Source organism: Austrofundulus limnaeus, unplaced genomic scaffold (assembly GCF_001266775.1).
Source record: "Austrofundulus limnaeus strain Quisiro unplaced genomic scaffold, Austrofundulus_limnaeus-1.0 Scaffold5, whole genome shotgun sequence".
Classification (NCBI taxonomy): Eukaryota; Metazoa; Chordata; class Actinopteri; order Cyprinodontiformes; family Rivulidae; genus Austrofundulus; species Austrofundulus limnaeus.
The window spans coordinates 6,047,666-6,057,483 of NW_013952407.1; the positions used below are offsets into that span (position 1 = coordinate 6,047,666).

Sequence of the window (9,818 nt, forward strand, 5' to 3'; positions counted from 1 at the left end):
GACTTAATTTGAGTCAAATTTTTAGACTAACAAGACAAATAATCTTACACATTCTGAAAACAAGATTATTATTCTTACACAATCAGTTCTTGTTTAGTAAATCAGTCTCAAAACAAGATCAAAAAGACTTTTTGGCTGATATAAGATTTTAAAACTTGGTAAGATGGACAGTTTTTGCAGTGTAGTTTTGTTTTATTTTGTAGATATTTGAACAAAAAGTCTAGGTAATGTACCTACACTGCAAAAACTGTCCATCTTACCAAGATTTAAAATCTTATATCCAGCAAAAAAGTCTTTTTGATCTTGTTTTGAGACTGATTTACTAAACAAGAACTGATTGTGTAAGAATAATAATCTTGTTTTCAGAATGTGTAAGATTATTTGTCTTGTTAGTCTGAAAATTTGACTCAAATTAAGTCAAAAATTTCTGCCAATGGAGTAAGAAATTTTACTTGGTAAAATTCTTGAAATACTTGATTTGACTCAAATATTTCTTATTTCAAGAATCTTACCAAGTAAAATTTTCTTACTCCATTGGCAGAAATTTTTGACTTAATTTGAGTCAAATTTTCAGACTAACAAGACAAATAATCTTACACATTCTGAAAACAAGATTATTATTCTTACACAATCAGTTCTTGTTTGGTAAATCAGTCTCAAAACAAGATCAAAAAGATTTTGGCTGGATATAAGATTTTAAAACTTGGTAAGATGGACAGTTTTTTCAGTGTAATCAACGGTTGATCAAATATCTCTATAACAGGTAAAATATTAGTTGTTATACCTTCTTCACAAAACCTCACTAAAATGCTCAGTTTGCCACATGTGGCACATAATCCTTGTAGTATAAGGGAATTAAACTGGTATGCTGCTTTTTCTCATTTTCTCTGAACTGAAACGGTTTGAAAAAAAGACTCATTACAACAATGGGAACAATTTTTTTAAGTGTACTTTTTCAATGATCATCTTTTTGTAAACCGTCTGTAAAGTCTAGTATTTAGGAATGGGAAACCTGTAGGAACTGAAGTTCTGAGGAGCTGTTTTCTGTCCCACAGAGCGCCGGCTGAAAGCGTGACGTCGAGGCGAGAACAGAAGCGAGCTCAGTACAAACAGGTCAAAGCTCACGTTCAGAAGGAGGACAGCCGAGTGCAGGCCTACGGCTGGAGTCTACCTAAGAAATACAAAGTAACAAGTCATTCATTAGCAGCCCACTTGAGCCCACTACACAAGACATGATCCATGACACGATGCTGGTGTTGCAGGTGAATGGTGCTCAGGCAGAGGGCAAGATGAAGAATCTACCTGTTCCTGTCTTCCTCAGACCTCTGGATGAAAAAGATCCTTCTATGAAGGTTTACTCCAGATTCTAACGTGTTTTTATTTGCAAAACATGGTCTCAGAGCTGTCAATATTTGCTTAAAGGCACCGTCCAGAGGAGTTTGAGCATTTTATTATGCTGACGTAATCAAGTGTGACCTTTTTGTCATGGATGTGGTGTCAGGGTGTGTTCTGTTGTCCTTCACTGCTGTAACTGTGTGTGTGTGTGTCTTGCAGCTGTGGTGTGCTGCAGGTGTAAATCTGTCTGGAGGGAAAACCAGAGACGGAGGGTCCATAGTGGGGGCCAGTGTGTTTTACAGTGACTCCTCAGGCCCAGTGAGTCCTACAAAGAAGACAGGGTCTCAGAGTAGCCTGGATAAACTGGACCAAGAGCTAAAAGTAAACAAAACACAGCTTTATTCTGTTTAAGATGCAGCATGAGTCAGATCTTTACAGCTGGAGTCATTTGTCTTCTGTTTTTTTTTTTGTTTTGTTTTTGTTTTTTTTTGTTTGTAGGAGCAGCAGAAAGAGCTGCAGCACCAGGATGAGTTTTCATCTCTGGTGTGGATTTCCACCAGCACTCAGTCCACCTCAAAGGTTGTTGTTATTGATGCCAACCAGCCTGGAAACATCCTGGAGAGCTTCTTCGTTTGTAACTCGCACGTCTTCTGCATCACTAGTGTTCCAGGTCAGTTACTATAAAAAAAGTATAAAAGGTCCAAATTTAATAGTGTTAAACTCCGTGATTCTCTTCTGTTCAGGTGCAAGAGAGACAGACTACCCTGCTGGGGAGGAAGTGTCTCTACAGTCTGATCTGGGACCAGGAGAAGACGGCAGTTTGTCAGAAGCTAAAAGCAGCTCAGACGGGGCTGACGGTGTTCTCGGAGGCGTCACAGTTGTGGGCTGTGAAGCTCAGGCAGCAACAGCTGTTTCTCAAACAGCAGGTGAGGAGCAAGAGAGCGCCATCAGGATCACTGATGATCTGATTSTCCTCACCCACCCAGATTTACCGTCCTAAACCTCTGACCGTTTTCACTGACTGTGATTGACACGAGCAGAAGAAGCTACAGAGGCCACCGAGGCAAGTGCAGGACCTGTCGACCACAGTGAAGCTCTGAGGGGAGTCTTTACAGAGCACGTCTTCACAGATCCTCTGGGAGCTCAGCAGACAAGAGAGACCCCAGCCAACTACTCACAGAGGTAACATTAGGATCCAGGCTGTTTAATTACAGTTTCATATGAATAGCTGCATTCAAAGCCCTTTGCCAAGCAGTGCGTTAGTTCTTGTTGTGACGTCCAAAACAAGCACTTTAATGTTCTAACCACTAAATAAATCATTTTGTTTCAAAGTTTAATTGTGTGTCACAGAAAGCTGAACTCAAGTCTTTATTTATTTTGACATAAGCACAGTTTAGGTTTTATGATTTTTGGAAATTTCTTTCAAAAAATGTGTGCATCACCTCGTGTCTATACACTAATTAAAGGGGACATATCATACAAAATCTACTTTTTTGTTGTTAAATGCATTTTGTTGTGTACTTGAGGTCTCTAGGAGTGCAGAAATTTTAAATGTAGGCTGTGTCCAAATTCAGGGACCAAATTTGTCAAAAAAAAMCCTACAATTTCATCATCTTCATTCTCCTCTGGCTCTGGATCAGACTCTGGCTCTGGATCAGACTCTGGCTCTGGGTCGGACTCTGGGTCAGACTCTGGATCTGGATCAGACTCTTGCTCTGGATCAGACTCTGGCTCTGGTTCAGACTCTGGCTCTGGGTCAGACTCTGGCTCTGGATCAGACTCTGGCTCTGGTTCAGACTCTGGCTCTGGTTCAGACTCTGGCTCTGGGTCAGACTCTGGCTCTGGATCAGACTCTGGCTCTGGATCAGACTCTGGCTCTGGTTCAGACTCTGGCTCTGGTTCAGACTCTGGCTCTGGGTTGGACTCTGGGTCAGACTCTGGCTCTGGGTCAGACTCTGGGTCAGACTCTGGCTCTGGGTCAGACTCTGGCTCTGGGTCGGACTCTGGGTCAGACTCTGGATCTGGGTCAGACTCTGGATCAGACTCTGGCTCTGGGTCAGACTCTGGGTCAGACTCTGGGTCAGACTCTGGCTCTGGGTCAGACTCTGGATCAGACTCTGGCTCTGGGTCAGACTCTGGATCAGACTCTGGCTCCAACGTGAGCCTGGATGAACAAGTCTTCTCTTGTTGTCATCTTTTAATTAATTAGTAAATAAAATGTTTCTGTGCTGCTATATAGTCGTAAACCCCTCTATCAAACTAGAATGAACCGGTCTGGAAGCTGGAGGAGGTGGAGTGTGAAGTGCCTCAGTTGGATTTAAAGAGACAGCCTCAAAACTAGTTTATCTGAGACACACACCAGAAAACAGGGGCTTGTGGAGTTACAATAAGGAGGAATTCAGACTGAATCATTGCAKTTGCACTTTATATAGACCCAAACTGAATGGTTAAAATGTGAAAAAGGATTTAAAAGCGTGATACGTCTCCTTTAAAATATCATTTATAAGGAGATGATTTTGTTTCTGATCTTGTAAAACAATGATCACAAACTAAATCCTTTACTCTGCTGTTGTTTCTACGAGCAGAGAGAGCGACCTGCTGAAAGACGGAGTGAGTTCAAACCCCAGCTCAGAGGAACACGACCCGATGATGGAAGAGGCTCAGAAAATGAGCAGTGTCCTGCCCACCATGTGGCTGGGGGCACAGAACGGATGGTGGGTTTTTATAATCCCTAATCTCTCCACATCTGTCAGCACGTTTCTTGAAACTGTTTGTCACCTCTGATCCTAGTGTGTACGTGCACTCGTCTGTGGCTCACTGGAAGAGGTGCCTCCACTCCGTGAAGCTGAAGAAGCCTGTGGTCGGCATAGTGTAAGTTCACTCAGGTGGCTGCGGGCGTGTTTCTCCTCCAGCTGTTTGTTTAAACACGTCTCGCCCACAGACACGTGAAGGGACGCGTCCTCGTCAGCCTGTCTGATAGCACCTTGGCCATTTTCCACAGAGGAGTGGGTGAGAGAACTAAACCAGCTGTCAGTGTGCCTCATGGCAGCTGTGGCTACAATGTAGCTTACCACCATCAGTGCGACTGTAAAGCACGTTGGAGTCCGTAGGAACTTGATAAAGCAGTATTTGGTTGTTGCTCTCAGATGGACAGTGGGACCTGGCCAACTACCACCTGTTAGACCTGGGGAAGCAGCATCACTCCATCCGCTGCATGACGGTGGTCCATGACCGGGTGTGGTGCGGCCACAGGAACAAGATCTATGTGGTGCACCCCAGAGCCATGAAGGTGGAGGTAAAAACAGATTTRTGTGGGATTTAAATGCCGTAGCATCCACAGGTTTGCTTTACGTGTGTTTGTGTCTGGTGCAGAAATCGTTTGACGCCCACCCCCGTAAGGACAGTCAGGTCCGTCAGCTGGCCTGGCACGGCGATGGCATCTGGGTGTCCATTAAACTGGACTCCACCCTCAGGCTGTTCCACGCGCGCACCTACCAGCACCTCCAGGACATCGACATCGAGCCCTATGTCAGCAAGATGCTCGGTCAGTTCACTGGTGGTGAAATGTCTCCTGTTTACAGGGTTCATGCCAGGTCTTAAAAAGTCTAAAATCTGAAAATCTAAATTTTAGGCCTAAAACACCCAGATCCAAGGTCTTRAATTTAATTTAGTCAAGTCTTAAATGTTTTACTTTTGGTCATCCTGAGAAGTGTTGGCTGCATAAATAAACAAAGATCTGTAATCAGAGGTTAATGTGATCTGTCTTCATGAAGGGCTAAGGTTGCTACCAGTATTGGTACACAGTTAAACTACAAATCCTGTGATAACTGCAGGCAAAAAACGGCACCGTTTGCTTCCATTTTCTGACCTCTTTGCCGCTACAATCCCCTGCATACGGAAGCTTGTTCACCCGCCAAAACAAACAAAAAAAAAGTTTAGTCATGTCCGCTGCTTGTTCGTTTAAACATGGGAAAGTGGGTTTTCAATGAGACTGGGCTGATACCAGTGATTTTTGCACTCGGTTGGAAGCGAGCCACAGCAGTAGACATAAAGGTCTTATAGATATGACCGATTCATTAAAGTAATTTAATGTTCTTGTATTAAAATTTAAATATTCTTTAATAACTAAATTGGTAACAATTAAAGGTTTCCATTTTAAAATTTCTGGGACCATTTGAATGTTTCTGTTAATGCGTCAGTTTGGTCTTTAAATGTCATTGCTAATGGTCTTAAAAGGTCTTAAAAGGTCTTAAATTTAACTTACTGAAACCTGCATGGACCCTGTGTTTAAAAAGTTAGTTTTTCTGATAAAAAAGCTATTGGTGTTGATGGTGTGCAGGTACGGGCAAACTGGGCTTCTCGTTTGTGAGGATCACGGCTCTCATGGTGTCGTGTAACCGTTTGTGGATTGGGACGGGTAACGGAGTCATCATCTCCATCCCTCTGACAGACAGTAGGTTCAGAACAGTTTAGGTGGAAACAAAGTTAAATTGTAGAAATCATCTTTAAAGGTGTCATAATTAACATTTCGCTGTCCCCCTCAAATATCTGTCTTTTTCCTTTTAGCAACTAACAACGTTAGCCCGGCAGCAGGTAACCACCCTGGAGGAGTGGTTCGTGTGTACGGAGACGACAGCGGTGACCAAGTGACAGCCGGGACCTTCGTTCCCTACTGCTCCATGGCTCACGCTCAGCTCAGTTTCCATGGTCACAGGAACGCTGTTCAGTTCTTTGCTGCAGTTCCAGGTACAAGAACCTTTTGYTGTCTCAGCTGGAGCCTTTCAGCGTCACAGTCTAAAAAAAGTCCAGCTCTTCCATCTTCAGGCTCTTTGTAGACGGTCCAGTTTAGAAACCTGTGTTGCCAGTTAGTGGGTGTTTTAGGTCCAGTGATGGTTAGTGGTGGCTGAAAAATGAAAAAAGTTTGTTAATGTAATAGGGCTGCAACGATTAATCGACGACTAATCAATTATTAAAATAATCGATGACTAATTTAATAATCGATTAATCATTTTCTTTCTTTTTTTCTTTTGTTTTTTACTTTGTTTTTCTCTCCAAACTGCTTTGACACCTTCCACTGCCACATCTGCCTTTCTGTCCTTGACACACGTGCACAGCAGTGGTAACTGGGGTAGGCCGTGGACGTCACAAGACATTATACAGACAGGCTCTGGTATCATGGCTACCTGACAACGGAGCTCAAAGTGTGGGATCATTTTAAGAAAATGAAAGAGAAACCTGTACAATATCTGCAGAGCAGAACTTGCCTTCCACGGCTATTATTTTAGTTAGCATATAGCTAAAATCTAACCATGGTTATATAATAGCAGCTGCATTCTGATGTGATAAACTATGTTTTATATTCCATTAATGTATGATCTCATTAGTCGACTAATCAAAAAAAAAATAATCGGTGATTAATCGATTCTAAAAATAATTGTTTGTGGCAGCCCTAGGGTCAAACAATGTTTTAGTCAAACAGAACCAACAAGAATGAAAAAAAAGTAAAGAATTAAAGAAAAAAATAAATGTTAAATGTAAATAAATTCTAATTATAATAAATTAATAATAGTTTTACATCTAAAAATCATATTTTATTATTTTAATCTATTTTCCTCATTCAGCAACCTATGAAGTTTCTGTTATGTTTCATGTAGGAGAAATACACATTTTTTCAGTCAGTATTTAAWACAGCTGGTGAAATAAATTGTTAAAATATGTATTATGTGCTTCTGTTTTTTAATTCAGGAGATTATAAAAAAATCCTTCATTTTATGGGAAGACCCTCTTGATTCAAGAGAAAACAGATTTTTTTAAAAATGGCTGCTTATTAATTAATTGTTAATCTATAAGATAAATCAACTTCAGATTAATTCATTAATCAATAACTTGCATCCTTAAGGAGTTAACTTAATTTATATCTACTCATGTTCATGTAATTAAGCGTTTTAATGATTTGGTCGATTAATCGAAAAAATAATCAGCAGATTAATCGATTATTAAAATAATCGTTAGTTGCAGCCCTATAATGAAATTAAAACTGCAGTTAATGCTCCTGACTGGCTCTGCTGGTTTAGTTTGTTGATCACTTTAAACAATATCTTAATTTTTAAATATCTTTAAAAAAAAGTCCAGTTCAGTCTCATCTGAGCACAGCATCGTCACTTCAGTTTGTGAGTTTTGGGGGAGAGTCCTTTTTCAACTATGGATTTAATGGTGCTCTGTGGGGTTCAGGGTTTAGGATATAAACAAGTGTCACAGTGTTCTTTCTGCACTGGACTATGTCCTTTTTTACAGACCATACAAGCTTCTTGGGAAAGAAAAAATGCAAATGCTCCTTTAAAATCGTGCCTATTTCATCTGTAAATATGGTATAAAGCTGTGYTCATTAGGACAAATATTAAGAAACAATAAAATTATCCTTCGTGTTTTCATATTAAATCAACTGGTTTGACTGACGGTCTGGAAAGCTTCATTTTTCAAACTGTAGGCCGTCTGCTTTCAGGTCACTCAGACTCTGTGTCCTGTGGAGGAGAGACAGGAGACAAGTCCTCAGACACGTCCCCTCAGGAAGGAAGGAAGTCCATGTTGGTGATGAGTGGAGGAGAAGGCTACATCGACTTCAGAATGGGTGAGTTTGATYTTCTCCAACAGAAACACAAGAGTAATAAATGCAGCAGACTGTTGACGTCAACACGACGCGTGTGTCTGCAGGTGATGAAGACGGTGAGGCAGAGGAGGCCGAAGACCCCCACTTGAAACTGCAGCCCTTCCTGGCTAAAGCTGAGCGCAGCCACCTCATTGTGTGGCACGTCTCAGCCAATGAGGACGGAGCAAAATGATGGACATTTCCTCTGAAACCTCAGAAACTGAGCAGGATCTGAAGAAAACTGCTCCGTCAGCACAAGTTTAATCAGCTCTTCTTTTGTTTTCAGTCCAACGATGAAAGATAAAAAAGCTGCTCAGAGCTTTTTCTCAGACTATATTGGATGCATGAAGCTTTTAGTTTTTCTTCTGTTGGTTTGAAACTTTGTGTTAAAATGCCTAAAACATTTTATTTTATTTTATTTGACGTAAAGCTGAGATTTGCAAGTTTTCAGCTGAACACAGCCTGAGCTAAATCAGCTTTTCAGAACAGGGAAGATGGTTCTCTGAATGTAAAGATGACCAATCTGTGTAGTGTCAGATGGACAGATCCATGCAGCAGTCAATCTTTATTATTATTATTATTATTTGTCGACATCAAATCTTATCCAGTGTTTTTTGTTTGAGAGCTGTAGATGGACTACGGCCCACTTTGTGCCTCACATATTTTCTGTCTACCATGAAACTGTAAAAACATTTCTATTTTCAGTTTATGATTTTATTTCAAAACCCAGCACAGAAACAGTGTCTGCTTTTCCTACAAAATACCTGAATTATTTTACAAGAATAACAAAGATGTAAAGTTTCTGCCTGACTGGCAGGAAGATGTTTATAGTAGCTGAAAATAGAGAAAAACGAACCATTTCTGACGACCTCAAAGATTTTAATTGTCAACTATCTCATGTTGTTGTGAAACCAACCAACCAAAATGCTCCAAGACCACTGAGCTTCAGCTCTGTTCGCAGACGTCTTTACAGACCCTAACAGTAGTCTCGATGTGGACAAAGAGTTTTTATGTTGATCTCTGTGGTTGTTGGGAAGCAGCAGCAGCTAAGACTTTCTGTGCAGTCTGGGGAGGTTGTAAATATTTTAGTCAAAATTACTGTAAGGCAAAATCAACACAAACAGATTAGTCGTGCCAGACTGCAATTCTGCTTCTATAACCTTTCTCCAGATCGTTTAGATGATGTAATGCTGACAAAATGCATGAGGGGTACAAACTGGAGCTGTTTGCTTGTCAATGATTAAGGAATCTAAACGGAGAGATGAGTGTAAAGAGATGAGTGTGAAGAGATGAGTGTAAAGAGATGAAGAGATGAGTGTGAAGAGATGAGTTTGAAGAGATGAGTGTGAAGAGATGAGTGTGAAGAGGAGTGTAAAGAGATGAAGAGATGAGTGTGAAGAGGAGTGTAAAGAGATGAAGAGATGAGTGTGAAGAGATGAGTTTGAAGAGATGAGTGTAAAGAGATGAAGAGATGAGTGTAAAGAGATGAAGAGATGAGTGTAAAGAGGTGAGTGTGAAGAGGTGAGTGTGAAGAGATGAGTGTAAAGAGATGAGTGTAAAGAGATGAGTGTTAGGTGCACTGACCTTCCTTATATGATCATTTCTCTTTGCACTGACAAAATACTTCTTCATTTATCTAAGAAGTATTTCTGTTTTCAACCAGCAACACCTAATTTTCCCTCAAGGCTTTGATTTTTGGGGGTAAAAATCCATATTTACRTGTTCTCAGACCCTCATTAGATGAAACCAGATTGTTTTTTTGTTTTTTTTCTCTCATCTGAAACTTTAAGCAGTGTGTTGCTACAGAATCTGAGTGATCGTTCCACTAATGTCACTT

General features: G+C 40.8%; 1 protein-coding gene across 6 annotated transcripts in view; it reads left to right on the forward strand.

Annotated features, from left to right (window-relative positions):
* The window catches only part of spag9b (sperm associated antigen 9b), a 67,382-nt gene extending 58,541 nt beyond the window's left edge, over positions 1-8,841 (forward strand). For all 6 annotated transcript variants that reach the window (XM_014028505.1, XM_014028517.1, XM_014028510.1 and 3 more), the window contains 15 exons: positions 1,056-1,185; positions 1,263-1,352; positions 1,555-1,716; positions 1,834-2,005; positions 2,079-2,261; positions 2,376-2,517; positions 3,921-4,049; positions 4,126-4,206; positions 4,277-4,344; positions 4,482-4,630; positions 4,708-4,879; positions 5,675-5,788; positions 5,902-6,081; positions 7,838-7,963; positions 8,047-8,841. In XM_014028505.1, coding sequence (XP_013883959.1) covers positions 1,056-1,185; positions 1,263-1,352; positions 1,555-1,716; positions 1,834-2,005; positions 2,079-2,261; positions 2,376-2,517; positions 3,921-4,049; positions 4,126-4,206; positions 4,277-4,344; positions 4,482-4,630; positions 4,708-4,879; positions 5,675-5,788; positions 5,902-6,081; positions 7,838-7,963; positions 8,047-8,174 — 2,026 coding nt within the window. In that variant the 3' untranslated portion in view covers positions 8,175-8,841. The remainder of the gene's footprint in view (positions 1-1,055; positions 1,186-1,262; positions 1,353-1,554; positions 1,717-1,833; positions 2,006-2,078; positions 2,262-2,375; positions 2,518-3,920; positions 4,050-4,125; positions 4,207-4,276; positions 4,345-4,481; positions 4,631-4,707; positions 4,880-5,674; positions 5,789-5,901; positions 6,082-7,837; positions 7,964-8,046) is intronic.
* Positions 8,842-9,818: the final 977 nt, after the last annotated feature.